Source organism: Myotis myotis, unplaced genomic scaffold, assembly GCF_014108235.1.
Source record: "Myotis myotis isolate mMyoMyo1 unplaced genomic scaffold, mMyoMyo1.p scaffold_m19_p_4, whole genome shotgun sequence".
NCBI classification, from domain to species: domain Eukaryota; kingdom Metazoa; phylum Chordata; class Mammalia; order Chiroptera; family Vespertilionidae; genus Myotis; species Myotis myotis.
Window position 1 is genome coordinate 117,290,952 of NW_023416346.1, and position 21,960 is coordinate 117,312,911.

Below are 21,960 nucleotides of genomic sequence, written 5' to 3' on the forward strand. Positions count from 1 at the left end.
GATATGCTTTAATTATTGGAAGCAATTACTTTGCTATGAGTGCTCTTTCTATGCAAATTAGTGATTATTTTATAAGCAGTATAAAGAGAAGTAAAAATTTTTACAAATCCAACAAGGTTTTACATTGCTAACTATGAAATTTCTATTCAATGAATTATAGCCACACAGAGGGCAGTTTGCACAAATAAGATATGCAACAACTATTTGCTAAATCAGAAAACAACAATCAACTAATAATTAAAGCTGGAAAAATTTATCACCAAATACAAACCTTGGACTTGAACTTCATAATTTTATATTTTGTTGCTATTTTCTCATCAAATTCACTATAAACATCCTTCATTGTAACTGGAGTTCCTGTTTCTTTCCCTGTGTTTAGATCAATTTTCTGCTCTCCCATGGAGAGGAAAGGGGAGGGGGGGAAAAAGAGTATCTGTAAATAAATCTTTCAACCACCAAAAACCCAAATCTAAATCAATTTTCATCTTCCCCCATTTAAACATGTAACAGAACAGTCTTACAAGTGAGTTCAAATATGTAAACACACCCCAAAATGTCCTAAACCCAATGCCCAATTCCTCCCAATGGCATCATAAAAGCAAACCAGAGATAAAGATGATCAATTGATCGATCCTACAAAATGGGATAAGTGTTGTAAATACTGACCAAGAATATTCACAGTTCAACTCAGATGGGGAGGAGAGTGTGGATGTTAAGTCCCAATAAAAAAGGAGAAGCAAATGGAGCTGACCCTGTTAAATGGCTGTGGATGAAATGATACTGTTGCCTATACAACAAAAGCATGAAAACTGGGCCAAACTCTATGCCACATTTTAGAGCCATACACTCCCAGCTGTCATTACTATGGAAATGAGAAGTTGGGGGAAAGACAGCATCACATACTAAAACTCAGACAATGTTATACTCTTTCACACTCCAACAAGTTGCAAATAGAGTTTTACTTCATTTCTCAACTTTCCCCAACTTCTAATGGAGCTGCTGCCAAACAGTGGTGACTAGGCAGACAGCAAGAAAAAGCATCAAGGTTGTGGCTAATTCATAGCCCTGTTGAAGAATAGGGCTGGTGGACACCTGGCCAGTGTGGTTCAGTGGTTGAGCATCCACCTATGAACCAGGAGGTCATGGTTCAATTTCTGGGCAGGGCACCTGCCCAGGTTGCGGGCTCCATCCCCAGTGGGGGACATGCAGGAGGTAACTGATTGATGATTCTCTCTCATCATTGATGTTTCTATCTCTCCCTCTCCCTTCCTTTCTCTGAAATCACTAAAATAAATACACACACACACACACACACACACACACACACAGCAATTGTATTTGAAGTTAAAAAAAAGAAAGAATAGGGCTGGTGGCAGAACACAGAATGCACTTAGGATTAGAAGCTAATCACTAACATTTACCATTTCACGGGGAAGGAAGTATAGCGTTCGTTCAATGTTTTTCACCATGACACAACAGCTCACATAGGTTTCAGCAGATTTGATCCAAACTTTGCCAAACAGAAATACCACACCTAAAATAAGAAAAAAACATGAAAAAAGAAACATTTCAATTACATCACATTAAAGGAGCACTACAAAGACTGAATGTGTCCACACATTTATGCCTTCATGGTAAATTATTTTTACAGCAAATTTATATCTGATGTCCAGTCCCCAAGACCAGTTCCTTTTTTCAGTACTTATGCCATATGACAATACCACATTGGTAAAACCTGTGACCAGTAGGAGGACAGAGTGATTCTTGGTGTAAACATTTTTTCCAAAAGTAGGGAGACATCTAGGTAAATAGAGACAAACCTTGGTTATTAGGGAGCTATCACAGGCCTCAGTAGACACACTGGGGAACTACTGAGACACCCCAAGTCAGTGTAGAAACCCCTGGGGAATCAGGGAGCCATCCTAAGTCAATATTGGGTAAAAACACAAAATACATTTTCCCCCGAACCAGGATTCCCCAGAGTAAAAGAAACAAAAAAGCAAACTACTGTCCAACAAATCTCATATTTAAACCTCTTGTGAGAACTTTGAGAATGCTAAATTCCTTTTTAGCGCTGTACTTACTGATAAAAATTAACATTCATGTGTAAGGATAATTATGTGCGGTACCTCAGTATTTTCCCATATGTAAAATTGTGTTTGGGGAAAAACAATTTATCTCATATATCTTATTCCATATAATAATAAATGTCTCATAATAGGGTTCAAGTACTATCTACTATTTCACCCCTTTGACTTCACAGACTTAAGACACCTAGCTAGGTAGTGTTTATAATGTTCCTCTCTTCTATTTCAGTTCAACAAATGGGCTAATAACCAACTCAGCAGACACACTCCTTTCGAGATCCCTCTGTAATATATAATACAAAGTCAAAGAAAGCCTTTCTAGACATCAATTCATTGTTCATGGAAACTGGCCATCAAGATAGGACTCCAGAGATTTGTTAGTCAAACTAAGAGATTATCACTGTGCTAAATTCTGGACTCTATGAATAATTAGACAGCAGTAACCAACACAGTTACTCAACACAGCCACTTGTCTGAGACATTAAGAAAATTCTGGCATATTTAAAGGCTATACTGTACATAAGGCTAATTACTCCAGTTTCACAAGATAGCTCATCAGTGCTTCCTTTTTGTCACTCGTTCTAGTAGAAATAAGACCATCTAAGAATTTTCATTTCTGCAGATGATTAAAATTCTAAGAGTTGTGTGATTTTCATCTGGGGGGAAAGAGACAGATGGGGGGGTTGGGGTGAGAGAAGGGGGGACTGTGTCGATGATTAAAAAGAAAAAATCTCAGTAGTGCAGAAAATTAAAAGTCATCCTTATAACAGTTAGAGATGAAAAAAAACAAAATTCCAAGCAAAGAAAAATAAAGGCCCTAATATTGGATTCAAAGATTCAAATAGCTCATTTTACAGTCAAACTAATATCACACTTCATGCAACACATTTGACACTGTTTATGCCTCATTTGCCACAAAAAGATCATGGTAAACAAAGATTCCACCCCCTCCCCCAGTAACTAGCTGAAACCAGGTGCAGTCAGGATTATTCAACCTTTAAAAAGTCATAATGAAGACAGGATATCTTCCCATATGCAAAGAGTAAGATTCTTTTCATAATTATGGAGCATTCAGCAACAACTGACTTATTTAGAATCTGTAAGAAACTGAGAAACAATAACAGGGTCTATGGGAGTACTTCGTTTTTATTAGCAGCATTGATTTCACCAAGGCTCAGTGATCAAGATGAAACTGTTCAACCCTCTGAGATTAAAGGACTTTTTAAAAGCCGTCTTATTTAACCCATTGGCATCGATCACGAGGACACAACTTGAAAAGTAGCACAGAACAGCAGGACTGAGGGTGAGAAGCCCAGAACTCTGCCGCTGAAGAGCTGACCACTTCAGTTTCAGAACCTCAGCTTCCTCCTCTGTAAGTGAATTACTAGACTAGAAGATCTCTAAGGCATTATCCAGCACTAGAAAATTCCTTTTACCTTAGCATTTGGAAGACAGACCAATGACAGACAAGTACCTCTTTCAATTGCAAAGTATTTCCCAAGGGTGGTTGAAAAGGCTTATCCAAGACTATGGGTTAGTACAGGGGTGGGCAAACTTTTTGACTCGAGGGCCACAATGGGTTCTTAAACTGGACGGGAGGGCCGGAACAAAAGCATGGATGGAGTGTTTGTGTGAACTAATATAAATTCAAAGTAAACATCATTACATAAAAGGGTACTTTTTTTTTTTTTTTTTAGTTTTATTCATTTCAAACAGGCCAGGTAGTTTGCCCACGGCTGGATTAGTACCAGGAATTCAACAATACATAGTATAAACTGGTTGCTTCGCAAATATACCTGTGCTTCAGTGCCTCAATTTTAACCTCCGATATCTATTACGATACAGACTAGCACTAGCCGATAGAAATGTCAGCACTGCCAGGCCTACGTGACTCGGTTGGGTGTCATCCAGTACACTGAAAGGATTCCCAGTCAGAGCACATATCCAGGTTGCAGGCTCAATCCCAGGTAGGGGGCATGCAGGAGGCAGGCAATCGATGTTTCATTCTCACATGTATGTTTCTCTCTCTCTTTCCCTTCCTCTCTCTCTAAAAATAAAATCAATAAAAAAAAGAAATTTCAGCACTGCCTGGCATTGCTCTGAAAGCTGGAAATAAAAGCCCCCTCCCCCCCAGAAGTTCCAATGGCAAGTAACAAAGAGGTAGTCAAAAAAGGCTTTGGGGGAATTGTTCTGTCTGTATCTGTGACATCCATGAATATGGTAGCTACTAGCCACATGTGGCTATTGAGCACCTGCAATGTGGCTATTGGCTGAGAAGCTGAATTTTAAATTTTATTTCATTTTATCTGATTTCAATTTAAAGAGCTACATGTGGCCAGTGGCTATCACAGTGGACAATGTAGCTCAAGACCTTACCCTGTAAAACAATGCTCTGTTTTTTAATAAGAGTATTAACCAGTAAACAAAAGATGGAAATAATACACTCCTTTTCACACAGGAAAGAAAGAGGATTGTTGTTCTTAAGGTTGTAATCCTTGGCAATTGACACTAGCAATCTGATGATTTATACGTATGTGAATTAACCTGGGGCGGGTGCACCATCTACTTTTGTTCTACCCATTCTTTTTGTTATGGTTAATCCTCACCTGGGGATACTTTTTGCATTGCTTTTCAGAGAGAGAAGGAAGGAGGGAGAGAGGGAGGGAAACATAGATGTGAGACACATCGACTGGTTGCTTCCTGCAAGCGCCCCAACCCGGGACAGGGAGCAACCCCACAACCCAGGTACATGCCCTTGACCGGGAATCAAAACTGCAACCCTTCAGTGCATGGGCTGATGCTCTAACCATTGTACAAAACCAGCCAGGACTATGCTACCTATTCTTACACCATGCTGCTATAAGGCTTCAAGAGGCAAACTCAGTATAGTAGCGAATGCAACTCTGGATCTCTGAAACCTTTCCTGTGTATCTGTCTACAGGATTGTCAATCTCTGCAGTTTATTTCAATAATCATTTATTAAACACCTATTATATGCCTGGCATCACACTAAAAGCTGGAAATAAAAGGTCCCAGGCCTCCAGGAGTTAAAAGGCTTTAGGGGAAACAAAAACACAGAATCAGATATTTTCAAAATAATATGACAAATGCTATGATGGAAAAGGGTATGATAGGGTCACAGAGAAAGGGCTCTTGGGGCCAGTCTGGAGGATTAGGAAACTTCCTGGAGATGACACGGGCTGAGTCACATGAGGGCATTCCATCAAACACAATGAATAAATGGACAAGGTATAAAGAGCATCAGGCACAGACAGGGAGCTATTTCTAGGGCACAAAAGTCATGCATGGTAGGCACCGGAAGCCTTGCTAAGGAACTTGAACTTTTATGTTATAAGCAATTACCAATGAGGCTATTTTTTATTTTTTTTATTTTTTAAATACATCTTTATTGATTTCAGAGAGGAAGGGAGAGGGAGAGATAGAAACATCAATGATGAGAGAGAATCATTGATTGGCTGCCTCCTGCACGTCCCCTACTGGGAATCAAGCCCACAGCCTAGGCATGCGCCCTTGACCAGAATCGAACCTGGGACCCTTCAGTCTGCAGGCTGAGACAATCCAGCTAGGGCTGGGGCTGTATTTTAATAAGGAAATGACAGGGTCAGAGTTACCCTTCAGGCCACAATGTGAGCTGAGGGGTTAGAAAGCTGGTGTGATGTAGGCAAGAAGGGATCAGAGGTGGGAATTGTGAGGAGAAAGACAAGACACCTCGTCTACTTTAGGAGAGGAAACTAGTAAGACTTGATGAAGGAAGTGAGGAAAAGGGGGAATCAAAGCTGCCCCCCACATTTCTGGGTTTGACTGGACCATTAACCAACACAGAGAATCAAATCTAACATCAAGCAGATACAGCAAAGCAGACAGTAGTACTGGGAAGGGCAGGCCCACCATGTGGTACTCCAGTGAGTACCACTCACACGGCCATGCTCCAGAGGTCCTATGAAGCACATGTGAAAATGGTGTCCCCTGCAGCAGTACAATGGGACAACCTGGGCTTACGCATTGGATGGGAAATATTTGCTCAGCCTCATGTAATCACACCTGCCAGCCTACCTCCCACTGGCAAGTAAAGAGGTAGTCAAAGAGGTGACAGGGTCTAACCAAACTGACCTTCCCTAGCTAAAATAGATATGATACCATTTCTAAGACTGCTTATATCTTTACCTAAGGAACTAATACATGGCAGTTTGCTACTCAAGTGGCTCTGCAAGAGTTTCTACACATTCGATAAGCTGAAACATATTACCGCTTCTGTTTCCCCTCTGAGAGACCATTAAGGTCTTTCCAGTTGAAGTCAATGCCTGATTATCTTAAAGGTAAATCTGGCCTTCAAGTTTGACAATTAATACTTATTCTTCTTACTCATTCACTTGCTTCACTGACATCTACACTCCATTTTCATTGGATACAGCCTCCAGGAAACCATTTTGAAAAATAGTTTGCTTCTACCCTCAGATGCAGAAATGGGTCTGAATAAAAGTCACTCTGTTTAAGGGTGTATTTTCTATTAATCCAACAGATTTTTGTCATGCCCCACCCTGTGGTGAAGAAGGGCTCAAAGGAGCACAAAAGGAAACTGGAGAACCTCCTGGCTTTTGTGAGTCAGAATTCATAGTATCAGCTCATTCGGAGAAGAACCTGGGAATCAATCTTCATCCCTCCTCTCTGTCAACCCTCACATCAATCCATCAACAAGTTCATGTCAAAATACATGTTAAATGCATTCACTTTTCTCCACCACACACCTGTCCTGCACTGACTCATCTCCAGTGCTTCTACACTTTTCCACTACCCCATTCCAGCCCCAACACACACACACACACACACAAAAATGCGCAAGCGCTATTCTCCACACAAATTGGAGGGTTCCTGTTAAAATGCATGCCCAACCATGAGAACACCATCCCACCCATCCTGCTGGTACTTAAAATCTTCCATCATCTCCCCATGGCTCTTGAAAGAAGACCTAAACTCCTTAATATGGCTTTCAAGGTTTTTCATCATCTGCCCTAGGCCTTTTTCTCCAACTTCATTTTCTACCAATCTTGTCACTTGATTACTATGCTGCAACCAACAAGCCACCTCCCTTCTCCCTCCAGGCCTATGCTTACTGGTTCATCAGGCTGAAATGCTCTTTCTTCAGATCTGCATGTGCCTCAAATCTTAGCCCAATGGTGATCTCCTTAGATAGGCCCTCCAAGTCCATCCCCCAACTAACTGCCTTTAAACCATTAATCAACTTACCTTATTTATTGCCTATTCCCCTCCACTTGCTCCCACCCCACTAGAATGTAAGTTCCATTAGGATAAAGAATTTGTCCAGCCTGGTCACCCCATCTCAGTGCCTGGCACACAAAACTGGGTTTAAATTGCTGAATAAATGAACAAATTCATGACAATCTCCATTTAAAGTATATTAACTATAACTTTGGATACATCAAAGGTAAACTACAAGTACACATTCCATATATAACTAACCGGTTTTGGGAAAAAGCAACTTTGAGGATTATTCACATCACACAGCTCCTCTCCATTCAGGTGCCTCATGCACCCTTACTATATACGTATGTGAGTGCAGAGCCTGTGCCAATTACAACCACTAACACATTTAAGGAACAGGCGCTACTCCACATTAAAGACATACAGTATGATTACCTGGTTGGTTGTACTGATCTTCATAAGCATCCAGCCAATAAAACTGAAACACTTGTTCCTCATCTGCCCCTTTTACCAGTGGCAGGTGACTGGAATCCAATTGAACTTCCTGGGCTGAGAAACTGCTGTCATCTTCCTGATCAATGTCCCAACAAGAGACATCTGGGAGAAAACCTCCTCTGCAAAAATCACATTTTCAAAAAACTTTTCAAAATCCAACAAAGCAATTGTAGCACTACTTGCCAGAAAAGTCATAAAATGCTCTTACAAGCAGGGCGTGGTCCCTTTCCCAAGATCTGCCTCGGGTTTCACCACCTCTGCTGGCTCACTCGCTTGGTCACAGGTCTTAGCAGCCACAGGCTCCACATTCACCTCCTCAGCTTCCATGGGCTCATCAAAGTCACCATCTTCAAAATCTATTGCCCCCGAATCCTTCTTGTCGTGTGTACACACTGCTGCTGGTGCTGGCTCTCCTGTGGGCATCGTGGCACATTCCCATCATAAACTGCTGCCATGGAGCACACAGGCCTCCCCAGCACAGCCATAGGGGCCTACTCTTTTCCCACACTGTATCTGCATCTCATCAACCTCCAAATCAGATGTACCTTGTAACTTGTACTGCTATGAATTCAAATCTTTCACACTTAAACTTGCTATCACAAATACCTTCAAAATCGCCTCCACTTCCTCCTTCCTGGGTCCTCCATTTTTGGCAGCACTTTGCAACTCCTCCACACTCTTGTACTTCTGCCTGACATCTTACTTACCAGCAAATTCAGCACGTTGAAGAGGAATAGGAGTTAACAGAGGCTCCTTCTTTGAGACAGGGGAAGCAGTTTTTCCTGTAGGAACTACCTGTAAATGTTTTTAAATGTTTAGTCAGTTAGACCTGCATACTAAAAATATGCACACTGTCCTGCCCTGCCCAGAGATAATGACAGTTCCCATTTATAAAACGATTTTGTGTATTATTAATGTAACAGCTTCAATTATTTTACTTTTACCTAGGTTTACAAAAAAACACTTGTTTCCAGGAGGAAAAGTATTACATTTAGCACAGTTGTAATACCTATAATAAACACATGCTACTTACCACAAAATTTACTATGGCAAAAGCAGGCACATGCTATTTTTGAAATACATGAAACTATATAATGAAATGGGAGTCCTAATTTAAAACAAAAATCAAGAAGACATTCAAAGGTATTTCGCTCACATAGAAAAGCAACAAAATAAATTTTAAGCAATAATGTACATCGAGTTTGAAGGTATTTCCACACTTTACCTTAGGGGTGTGCATAGAAAAAGGATTCAGTGAAGCTCCAATGGATCTTTTCTTCTTCGGTATTATTACAGGTGGTGGAGTTATTTGAGGTGTCTAAAAGGAGAGGTAAGACACACTTCATGGCCATGCTTGGTTTACCACAAGACAGAAAAAGTACATTTCTTCCCCCATTGAAGCCCAATGAGCAAAGCATTTTTCCTTCCCTGCTCCCCCCCATGGATCTATGTTCATGCACTGCAGTTACTATAGCAACACTACCACAGACTCACTAGAAACCCAGAATAGATATTGAATCCACTCCTGACCAATTTTTTTCTTTTCAAAACTTAACATACTTTTCCCTTACCCTTCCAGAATATTATATTTAAAAGCTGTCAAGCTAGAACTACATGATGTTAGTATATGTCATTTTAATCAAGGGTCATTTAGAAAGACACACACCTCTAAATGAGAGTTTAGTTTTTCGTGAAACAGCAAATTCCCAGAACAGCTGAGCCAGAGTTCTATCAGGGACAGCTCACCGACTCTTCCTTTGCGCCCACTGGCAATTCTAGACAAGGATCTCACGCCTAATTGTACAGACTGAGAGGCCTCAATCTATTTTGGGAACATGCACTGTAGCAACTGAGTGCATTCCCAAAGCTGACTCGTGTGTGTATTCTTACTACCTCAAACACACCCCCACACAGCTCGATCAACAGGACTGCATAGCTTGTAACAGCTGGAAAGCACTCTCACCTAAAATGGTGAGAAGAAAGCAATCTGAAGGGTTGTTGTTCATTGGTGTGGGGGGTTTTTGGTGGTGGTGGTGGTGATGCTGTCGCTGCATTTTTTTAAATTCTGGCAATAGACTTTTTTGTACAATTACTGAACTATTTCTTCAGCCAATGGCCCCTGCATATTTAATAACTCCCAGAGATTCACTTACCTCAGTGGTCAGATCTTGTAGAATGTCCCCTAGCAGATCATCCTTGGACAAATCTATAGCTTTCTGGAAGTTAGAAAGGAAGGTAGAATGAAACACCCCTGCACTTCCCATTTTCACCCAGAACACGTGTCTATGAAAGGAAGAACCAAACCTATTCAGTCCTCACTCTGAGTGCTCATCTACTCAGTGCTTATTAGTCACATATATTAACAACCATCTGCGTATACATAACTCCCAAATCTAGAACTCCCATCCTCTATTTCCATGATCTTCCTGTTAATCACTAAAATCACTACAGTCAGTTCAGCTTTTTTATTCAATTTTCTTTTCTATCTCCAAGTTCCAACCACTGAGGTGTCTAAATTCACCTAGAAATCTACATCCAACTTAGTGATGGAAATTGAGAAAATATTACTCAAATATTTGAGCTCAAATATAGAGAGCACCTATTGTCTGTATAACCAAATATCAAATTATTTTCACAAAAGAGAAGGCAAAATATAAGAAAAACATAAAACTCACATCACCAGTTTTCTTCCCAGCACTAGCAATGAACATTGACTTGATATTGTTTGGTTTTGTCACCACACTCTTCTTTACATTCCTCTTTTCTTTGTTGCGTGTTTTATTATCGTTTCCTGTTGGAATATAAATTATTTAGAAACATGCACTGACAAAAATCAAAATGAAAAAGAGTCCAGTCACCTGCTCTCTGTATATGAGAATTTGAGAAGAAAAATGTTAAAGAATTCAAAATACAAAAACATGAAACTTTATGCAAGGTAGAGAGGGAAGAATTTTTAAAACGTGCTGAATTCAGGAAAACTTGGACTGAATGTTATTTCAAAAACTGATGAAAATAAATGGGTAAGTTACTAAGTGTGACTGTTTAATTGCTATTGTTAGTGTGAATAAAAAGCTTCCTAAAAGGTGGGGGGAGGTTCTGTTTTACCCATAGAAATAAAAAGATCAAGTTCATCTGGAAGCAAGGGATTAGCCTAGCAGTCTCCACGAGATCACCTTTTTAGTGCTGTACTGAATCTGAAAAGGAAACTAAACTTTAAAAAAATAGGATTACCAGTTATGATATTGCAGCATCCTAATTTCCATTTTATGAAGAACAGCAACTATATACACGCAATATGTTGTAACAACACTAAACCAACAGAGACATTTACGCAGTAAAGAACAACCTGTGCCATGCTTTCTCTTATGATCACGTGAATGTAAATCACCTATGAACTCTTCTCATAGTGTCAATTTTACTCTTGCTTTCTGAGTCATCCCAGAGCAGTCTCTACCTTAAAAAGATCTCGAATGCCGAAACCGGTTTGGCTCAGTGGATAGAGCGTCGGCCTGCAAACTGAAAGGTCCCAGGTTCGATTCCAGTCAAGGGCATGTACCTGGGTTTCGGGCACATCCCCAGTAGGAGATGTGCAGGAGGCAGCTGATCGATGTTTCTCTCTCATCGATGTTTCTCTCTCTCTCCCCGTTCCTCTCTGTAAAAAATCAATAAAATATATTTTAAAAAAAAGAGAAAGATTTAGAATTCAAGATTAAAAAAAAAAAGACCTCGAATGAATATAATTAACCAGTTAACTGCCACAGGTCCAAAATGGAAACCATCCCCACACACCACGGTATTTTGAATTTAATTTAAAAAATCTGCCACTTGCATCTATAGACACTTATGGTGTACAAAGGGTTAATATAGTGTGGTGGTGGCACAAGAATAGATAGAACAACATAAACAGAAAACAGAGTGTACAAAAAGACTCAATTACTTATGGAAATCAGCATATAATAAAGGTGGCATCTCATATCCCTGGGGACAATATGAATTTTTTAATAAGTAATGCTGGTTACCCATTTGTAAAGAAAGTAACCAGCCCAGCCTGGATGGGCTCAGTGTTGAGCGTCAACCTATGAACCTGGAGCTCATGGTTCCATTTCCAATCAGGGCATATGCCTGGGTTCAGGCTCGATCCCAAGTGCGGGCCCTGCAGAAGGCAGCCAATCAATGATACGCTCATTATCACTGATGTTTCTATCTCTCTATACCTCTCCCTTCCTCTTTGAAATCAATAAAAATATTTTTTAAAAAGAAAGTAACCAGTTCCAAATACATTACAGATCAGATCAAAATTTTAAAAATGAAATTATAGAAGTGCTTTAATAAAAAAGGTAAATTCCCTTGTAACCAGGTTTTGGGGAAAGTCTAACTATGATTCAAAATCCATTTGCAAAAAAAATAATAATAATAAATTCAATTACACCAGAAACAAGTTTATAGACAAAACAGAAGAAAATTTTTACAATGTTTCACAGATAAAGGACCAATTTCCCTAATATTAAAAAAACAAACCCCAATAGGAATGTGGGTAATAAACACAAACATATGGTTCACATAAAAGTACAAACATACCTCATTTTACTGTGCTTGACCTACTGTGCTTCATAGATGTTGCAGTACTTACAAATTAAAGGCAAGACCCTCCACCAGCAAAAAGATTATGCCTTGCTTTATTGCAATATTTGCTTTATTGCAGTGAACTGGAACAGAACCCACAATACCCCTGAGGTATGCCTGTCTATATAAACAGCTATAAGTTTTATGAAAAAATGCCCAATACATGTGTAAAAGAAATGCAAGTGAAAACCACGAAACATCATTTCTCACATATCAGAGTGGCAAAAATGCAAAAGCTGGACAACAAACTCTGTTGGCAAGGCCATGGGGGTCTAAACAGACACTCATACATTGTTAATGGGAGTGTAAGATGGGACAACTCCTATGGTGAAGAATTTAGCAATCTATATATATAAAAGTCCAAGCGACCGAATGACCAGCCACCAGCCGATAACTATGACACGCACTGACCACCTGGCCTGTGGGGATCAGGCCAAAACCAGCTCTCCGACATCTCCTGAGGGGTCCCGGATTGCGAGAGGGTGCAGGCCAGGCTGAGGGACCCTACCGATGCACGAATCCTCCTCAGTTCAGGGAGATGAAAAAGCACATGGGGATTGTTTCATTTCATTCTCTTCATCACGGACTCACAAAAACTAGGAATACACAATTAGCTATACTGCTACCAAATGGTACCAGTGTGTAGAGTTACATAGTTTGTCAGAAACCAGGAAGATAGTCTAATTTAAGCCATGAATGAGTAAATAAATAATGTCACACATGAGAAAAAAATACACGTTCTTATTTCCTATAAAAGGGAAGACAGGAAGAATAATCAGATACTATTAAAAGTAGTTACCTGTGGAGATGGGTAGAGACAAGTAGAAAGCATAGGAATTAGAGTAAGATCTTACCTTATTACCTTGATACAATTTTGATTTTTAAATCACAAAAATGTTTTACAATATGTTTATGATTAAAATGAAAACAAAAGGATTTTTTAAAACCTAAATTTGAATACAAACTATATATAGTAAACTGATGATATAGCACACAAAAATTACTTCATACACCTTTTGAACACAACATTCTATACAACTATACAACTTTAATAGGATATATACCAAGAATAAAACTTCAAAGAAATTACAAACTTTATTTAGAAAGATTGTTGGTAGAGGTATTATAGGTTTAGTGATTCTAAAATGTCCAATATTATTTTGTGTAATTTTAGAAGACAAGGGTTTTCATTGGTCGTTAAGGTACATACAAATAGAGAATTGAGGAAGATGAAGAACGCTGTAGGATCGGGTTTCAATCTAATGTATCAGTATGGACTCACGACATACATAGACATCAAATCTAGTTCTGTTCACTGAAAAGACCTAGAAACTATATGCTCGAGCAGCAATGAGTACATCCATCCCCTAGATCTGAATACCATTCTCCACTAAAAGGAATGATTCTTGGGGGAAATGGCTAATTCCAGGTCTGAGACAGGAATAATACAAGGAGAACCTGGAACATCTTGTTTGCCAGAAAGCAAGGAAATGTTCAAAGACTGATGGAGCCATGTCAAAAAGACTCAGGAGCCAGCTCAAAGGGGATCCCACTGCCAAATTTGGGATAATTTGAACATCAAAACACATGATGATAATGGATATTGAACTGTAACAGTAGTTTATTCAAATCCATAAGTTTGAAGTGATCATTTTAAAAAGGGCCCTGGCCGAGTAGTTCAGTAGATCAGAGCATCATCCTGATATGCCAAAGTTGCAGGTTTGATCCCTGGTTAGGGCACATACAAGAATCAACCAATGAATGAATAATTAAGTGGAACAACAAATCGATGTCTCTCTCTCTCTCTCTCTCTCTCTCTCTCTCTCTCTCTCTCTCTCTCTCAGATTTTTTTAAATAAATAAATGAGCCTGCAGTGTGGCTCAGTGTTTGAGTGTCAACCTATGAACCTGGAGGTCACGGTTCCACTTCCGGTCAGGGCACATGCCCGAGTTGCAGGCTCAATCCCTAGTGTGGGGTGTGCAGGAGGCAGCTGATCAATGATTATCATCATTGATGTTTCTTTCTCTCTGTCCCTCTTCCTTCCTCTCTGAAATCAATAAAAATATATTTAAAAAATAAAAAGAAAACTAATAAAAAGGAAAGAAAGGATCATCAACAGATGCTGAAATCACTGGGTGAAAGCTGGTGGAGAGCCCTAACCGGTTTGGCTCAGTGGATAGAGCCTCGGCCTGCAGACTGAAGGGTCCCAGGTTCCATTCCGGTCAAGGGCATGTACCTTGGTTGCGGGCACATCCCCAGCAGGGAGTGTGCAGGAGGCAGCTGATTGATGTTTCTCTCTCATCGATGTTTCTAACTCTCTATCCCTCTCCCTTCCTCTCTGTAAAAAAAATCAATAAAATATATATATTTTTTTTAAAAAAGAAAGTTGGTGGAGAAAAGGGATATATATGCACATGGTCTCATCTTATCACCCCACATTTTCACTAACTACATTGGTAGAAAGGTAACTTTACACAGGAAGAGATCTGACAAACATCATCTTACCCAGAGATCAACTTAGTATCACCAATAAAGGGATAAACTGACACTATGTGCCCTGATATGATTGATGGGAAGGACACAACTTCATCTCTATTGTATTTTTGCCAAAAAATTTCATCTGACTCTAAGCACAAAGAAGCAATCATGCAAATCCCAGACTGTGGGATATTCAACAAAACCACCAGCCTGGTCCTTTTAAAAATGTCATAAAAGACCAAAAACAAAAACAAAAAAAGCCAATGGGAAGAGGAGAGGGATGGTGCTGTTCTATACTAAATAAAACTAAAGAGACATGAAAGCTAAAGTGGACTCTGCATTTTTAGAAATAGCTATGTAAGACATTACTAAGTTAACTGGGAAAATCTTACTATGAACGATATATTAGATAATATTATGAGAATGGCAAATAGACAAACGTCCATGTTCTTAGAAGGTAAATGCTGAAGCATGTACAGGTGAACTGTCATGGACAACTTACTTTCAGTAAATTCACCAAAAATAAAGTCACTGTATGTGGTTGTGGGAACAGTGAAGAGGGAGAAAGGGAATACGTGTTGCAAAATGTTAATCTACAAATTAGGGTCCAGACTTTCTGAAAAGGGCAAGACAGCACAGAATTTAGACTTTGAGGCCACGTAAGTATCTCTTGTGCTGTTGTATATTCTTCTTGGCATCTTTCTTTTTTAAAACAACATTCTTTAGAAATGTAAAAAGTATTAGCCCAAAGGCTATACAGTGACAGGCATGATTTCCTCCTGGATTAATGAAAATGGGAAACTGGTGATGGCTACACAACTCTGTGAGTATATTAAACACCACATGTGTTTAAATGTATGTATACTTTAAATAGGTTAAATGTGCCCTAGCTGGTTTGGCTCAGTGGATAGAGCGTCGGACTATGGACTGAGGGATTCCAGGTTTGATTCCAGTCAAGGGCACATGCCCAGGTTGCAGGCTCGATCCCCAGTTGGGGGTGTGCAGGAGGCAGCCAATCAATGATTCTCTCTCATCATTGATGTTTCTATCTCTCTCTCTCCCTCTTCCTTCTTCTCTGAAATCAATAAAAATATATTTTAAAAAAATAATAAAAAATAAATAAATAAATAGGTGAATTGCATGGCATGTGAATTATATCTCAATAAAGCTGTTTAAAAATAAACCGCTGTGAGTGGGCCATAGTTTGCTGATAAAGAACTAAACCAGGAAATAAGAGAATTTGAGAATTTTCCCTTCTCATCTGACAGGAACTAAATCAGGCTTGTTTACCAAAAAAAAAAAAAAAAAATGTTTGCCAGTGATTGTTCAGCTAACACAGTCTGACACATCCATTCATTATCATTTTAAATTCCAATTAAACAAAGCAAGTAGATTAAGTTCTAAACCTTGTTGAAGTACTACACTATTATCAAAGAGCTAAAATTCCAATTAAAAGGCATCACTTATCTAAGTCAGCAAGTCTAAAATGACTACAAGACTGAAAATTCCTGCCCTAGCTATTTGGCTCAGTGGATAGAGCATCGGCCCGAGGACTGAAGGGTTTCGGGTTCAATTCCGGTCAAAAGCTCGTACCTCGGTTGCAGGCTCAATCCCTGGCCCTGGTCGGGGCTCGTGTAGGAGGGAACCAATGATGTTTCTCTCTCTCTGTCTCTCCCCCTCCCTTCCACTCTATCTAAAAATAAATGGAAAAATAACCTCAGGTGAGGATTTAAAAAAAAAAAAAAAAAGACTGAACATTCCAAAATAAGTGAAAGACCAAACTCTTTGGACAATAGAGACATGAAACTTCATTTCCTGGTATTTTTGCTTTTTATATTTCATTTTCTACACCACTATGCTCCTCTCAATAACAAACATTTCCTATACCTAAAAACAATTGTGATAGGTACTCTTCCCTTAAAGCAGTGGTTCTCAACCTTCCTAATGCGCTACCCTTTAATACAGTTCCTCATGTTGTGGTGACCCCCAACCATAAAATTATTTTCGTTGCTACTTCATAACTGTAATTTTGCTACTGTTATGAATCGTAATGTAAATATCTGATATGCAGGATGTATTTTCATTGTTGATGTCATCACGCCGGGTACTCGTATGTGGGCGTATCTGCATGTGGGCAGACCTTCCCGGAGATGGATAGAGGAGCGGTGTCTCGGTTCCTAAGACCATTGAAAATATGTGTTTTCCAATGGTCTTAGGCGACCCCTGTGAAAGGGTCGTTCGACCCCCAAAGGGGTCTCGACCCACAGGTTGAGAACTGCTGCCTTAAAGGAAACAGTATCAAAGTACCAAGTCATCTCAAATTTTAAACAGTTCTTTAAATCTCAACATGGTACCCTCTGGAAAACAAAATGTAGGTACCTATTTCTTGAGAATCAAGGGCATCATCTTCAAGGTCATCATCAAAAATCTCTCGGCCATCCTCCACATAGCCGACACCATCTGCAGGAACAAAATGTAACATTGGGATCAAGTTTCTAAAACTGGCCAATATTTTAGCCAGGAGCACACCAAAAAATATATAACCTTTGGCCCCACTCAGATGTTCTCCTATCCTGTGCCATTTTTAAGTGCAGCAGAATCCTGTTTAAATAGGTGTCGGACAAAACAGCATCCACACAAGTTTTCTGAATTAAAACCAAAGGCTACCTACTATACAGACATCCCTCATTTTATTCTGCTTCGCATTACTGTGCCTCACCAATGTTGTGTTTCTTTACAAGTTGAAGGCAAGACCCTTCACCAGCAAAAAGATTACAACTTGCTTTATTGCAATACTCACTTTATTGCTGTGGTCTGGAACCAGACCCACAATCTCTCTGATGTATGCCTGTACCTACCTAGGTCAGCTGGGGAAATGATTTGGCCCACAGGATCAAAGTCTGCTACAGACTATACTTTACAGTAGTTTTACTCTACCAGAAGTATCCTATCCTATATAATAAAAGGTTAACATTCAAATCAACCAAACAGAGGAACGACCAGTAGCTATGACATGCACTAACCACCAGGGGGCAGACACTCAACGCAGGAGTTGCCCCCTGGTGGTCAGTGCGCTCCCACAAGGGAAGCGCTGCTCAGCCAGAAGCCAGGTTCATGGCTAGCGAGTGCAGCGGTGGTGGCAGGAGCCTCTCCTGCCTCCGTGGCAGTGCTAAGGATGTCCAACTACCAGCTTAGGCCTGCAGAGCGGGCCTAATCCCTCAGTTGGGCATCCCCCAAGGGCTCCCAGACTGCGAGAGGGCACAGGCCGGGCTGAGGGACCATATCCCCCCGAGTGCACGAATTTCGTGCATTGGGTCTCTAGTAAAACATAAAAGAATGAAGATCACAAGCCCAGAAAAGCACCTCATTCTATGAGGGAAACTGGCAATAGAGCTGAGTCCAATTACAGAGGTAGAAACATAAATAGTCACAGGTGCAGTCTACACTGTGTAGTTTATCTGAGGAGTCATTGTGATCAACATTCACACGCCAGAAGTCACACCATACCAGCAAGAACCTCAAACTTTCCACAAGGGGTGTAAGAACACATGGACCACCCTTTGCATGGTGCTTTCCACTGCCCATGGCAGTCCTCATGCACATAGTAATGTAATCTTCACAGCCATTCTGTGAGCTAGGTAGTTTTCTTATCCCCGCCTTACATGGGGATACCGCACAAGTACATGGCTCCTCCTAGTTTCTACACAGCCATTTCCTGGAGGATTTTACTACATCCTGAGAAATGTGCCTAGATTCTCCAAAATGCTCCTAAATAAATGTTCTATTGTTTTGCTTCCATGCCCTCAAACACTGTATTTGAGGAAAATCCAAACCAAAGGTATGATCTTAACAGTCTTGCATCTACTCATGCAAAGCAGTATGAAATGCAATTAAGACAGTGCCTGGCAGGCAATTTCTTCCCACATACCATCATCCACAATCCAGTCATCATCCTGGCGTGCCTGAACCAGCTTCGAATACTGTTCTTCATCAACTTCTTCATAAACACTTGTGAAGTCCTCAACCTGCCATCACACAGTTTGAGAAAGCTTCAAATGGAGTGAAAGTGTTAAACAATTCTGATGAAAAAAAATTGTCAAATTTGAAATTGGAATGGCAGCCTGAAGGAGTAGCTGCAACCAAATCATGAGTTCTGACATTCAACACCACTGCAGGGTTTTCCTTAAATAGACATCAATTAGCTTAGTATTCCTTTTAGGTGGGTGTTAACATAAGATATTAAATGATTCCATTAGCATAATACACTTGTCACACCATCAATTACTCATCTACTTCATAAAAAACAAACTGAATTATAGCCAATTCTTCGTTAGCTGCTTTGGGGATTATTCACTTATAATTTCTAGATTGGTTTCTCCTATACTTAGCAAACCTGTAAGGTATCTCACCTCCCTTTCCACTAGCTTATGTTGCCCTGTGCATAGATGATAATTTTAATAACTATTCATCCAACCAAATATAATTCAAAAGGAAAAACCTCGACCCTCAGCCCCTCCAAAAGGTAGCAAAACACACTATATTCCACAGATACACTAGATATGGGTTTTAAGTGATTTCTGTTTGAATTACCACTGATCCCCCACCTTTCTCAGGTCTTACGAGTGCAGAGACACAAACACTGAGCTACTGGAAGCAATCTAAGGTCCATCAATAGACAAATGGATAAAGAGGTGGTCTATGTATATAATGGAATATTACCCAGACATAAAAATGGATGAAATCTTGTTTTTTGGGACAACATGGATAGACCCTGCAGGCATTATGTTAACTGAAATAAGTTAGAAAGAGAAAGACAAGTATCATATGATTTCACTTATATATGGAATCTAAAAAACAAAACAAAACCAGACTCACAGATACAGAAAACAGACTGATGGTTGCCGGTGGGGAGGGTGGACAAAATGGGTGAAGTGAACCAAGTGGTACAAACTTCCAGATATTAAAAAAATAAGTCATGGGGAAATAGTGTATAGGATGGGGAATATAAACAATATTAAATCAACTTTGTAAGGTGACAAAATTCAAACAGGGAATCTTTCAAAAACCATTTCAAGTGTAACTGCAGAATATAGTGTTTTGCTAAATTTTAGAGGGGGATGGATGGAAATTTCCCTTTTGAATTATATTTGGTTGAACAGTTATTAGACTGATTGTGGTGATCATTTTGTAAAGTCTATAAAGCCAAATCACCATGCTGTACACCTGAAACTAATATAGTATTGTTTAACAATTATACTTCAGTTTTTAAAAAAAACTGCTGGGCTACTTGGAGGGCAAGTCCAGAGAGTGGCAAGTCCTCCAATCATAGAGGCTGTCCAACTGCCAGAGCACTAGAACACCATGAACCATTGGCATGAATAGAGCAGACCACCTCAACCCAGCTAAAGCAACAAATGGAGCAGATGCACACCACTGCTGCAGCTGCCGTGGTGACAGGCCATCGACTTCCCAGGTGAGAATTTGGTGGGCTGGTTAGCAAGAACTTGGATGCCTCTTTAAAAATCTCCCCCTTCTCGCCCTGGCCAGTGTTGCTCAGGGTTAGAGCGTCAACTTGTGCACCTAAGAGTCTTGGGTTCAATTCCCAGTCAAGGGCACATCCCTGGTGTTAGGTTCAACCCCTGATCCAGTCGGGGTTCATACAGGAGGCAACCAATCGATGTCTCTCTCTCACACGTTGATGTCTATGTCTCTATCTGTCTCTGTCACTCTTTCTTCCTTTCTTCTTCCCTCCCTCCCTCTCTCCCTCCCTCCCTCCCTCCCTCCCTCCCACTGTCTCTGAAAAGTAATGGGGAAAAAAATTCTCAAGTGAAGATTAACAACAACAAAAAAATTTGCCCCTTCTCTTGACAGTTCTGTCTTATCAAGTGGGGGGTGGGTGGAGGAAATAGCTAACTCCAAAGACCGTAAGAAAAAAACACTTGCACACCAAGCTTTGCAAGCACAATGGGCAGAATGACTGGATCTCTGCCATAGCTACAAGGCTTATAATAACTACAGGACTAAGCTTAGTTTTCACCTCCTGTTTAATCTATTCTATAGGGATCACTGGCAAATATTTGGCCTTCTACCATTTGATAACAGAAACTACCTGCCCTAGCAAATTAAGTTTTTGACAACCCAAACACAACAAGTCCAATTAATATTTCTATACTGACCAATTTTTTTTTGGGGGGGCAGGTAATTTTTGTTGGTTGAAGTCTATGGGGCATACTTTGTCTCTTATTTAGTCAACTCACTTATTCAAAAAGATACCAGAAAACTTCTCTTAAAAATCATTTTGGCCGAAACCGGTTTGGCTCAGTGGATAGAGCGCCGGCCTGTGGACTGAAAGGTCCCAGGTTCGATTCCGGTCAAGGGCATGTACCTGGGTTGCGGGCACATCCCCAGTAGGAGATGTGCAGGAGGCAGCTGATTGATGTTTCTCTCTCATCGATGTTTCCAACTCTCTATCTCTCTCCCTTCCTCTCTGTAAAAAATCAATAAAATATATTTTAAAAAAAAATCATTTTGAGTAACAAGTCATTTTGACTTTATCTCTAAAATCATTGCAGTAGCTCAGCATGAACTCTTAGAGCTATGCAATTAACATCAGTGATTAAAGAGAAATCAAGCACATTGTGTAAACATCTGAAATGGCCCAGAGAACTCCTTTATAGAAGTACCTATAGACTCTATAGTATAGAGGGAAAGTGGGTTGGAGGGGCAAGGTGGAGATGGGCAAAAAGGGGGGAATAGGGACAGAAAGAGACTTTGCTTAGGGCAGTAGGCATATGACACAGTGTACAGATGATGTTTTGTTGAGTTGTATACTTGAAACCTGTATGGTTTTGCAAACCAATGTCACCCCAATAAATTCAATAAAAAAATGCTTTATTCCTGTTTTACTATAATCCTTTTAGTAGCCCTTTATAGTCTGGTTGACTCATTTAACTTGAATGAATGAAGGCAAATGACAAAAACCCCCTTCTGCTTGCTTAATTGTCCAATACAGTATAGGCCAGGGGTGGGCAAACTT

General features: G+C 40.0%; 1 protein-coding gene across 5 annotated transcripts in view; it reads right to left on the reverse strand.

Annotated features, from left to right (window-relative positions):
* Nucleotides 1-21,960, reverse strand: part of POLA1 (DNA polymerase alpha 1, catalytic subunit) — a 316,833-nt gene that overhangs the window by 287,331 nt on the left and 7,542 nt on the right. For 3 of the 5 annotated variants that reach the window (XM_036304556.1, XM_036304554.1, XM_036304557.1), the window contains exons 3-12: nucleotides 18,853-18,949; nucleotides 17,304-17,384; nucleotides 10,499-10,614; nucleotides 9,977-10,039; nucleotides 9,049-9,141; nucleotides 8,531-8,618; nucleotides 8,032-8,236; nucleotides 7,764-7,942; nucleotides 1,422-1,534; nucleotides 272-388 (exon numbers count right to left, since the gene is read on the reverse strand). In XM_036304556.1, the coding sequence (XP_036160449.1) occupies nucleotides 272-388; nucleotides 1,422-1,534; nucleotides 7,764-7,942; nucleotides 8,032-8,236; nucleotides 8,531-8,618; nucleotides 9,049-9,141; nucleotides 9,977-10,039; nucleotides 10,499-10,614; nucleotides 17,304-17,384; nucleotides 18,853-18,949 (1,152 nt within the window). Of the gene's footprint in view, nucleotides 1-271; nucleotides 389-1,421; nucleotides 1,535-7,763; nucleotides 7,943-8,031; nucleotides 8,237-8,429; nucleotides 8,619-9,048; nucleotides 9,142-9,976; nucleotides 10,040-10,498; nucleotides 10,615-17,303; nucleotides 17,385-18,852; nucleotides 18,950-21,960 lie in introns of those variants that run through there. The other 2 variants (XM_036304558.1, XM_036304559.1) reach the window with 2 other exon arrangements.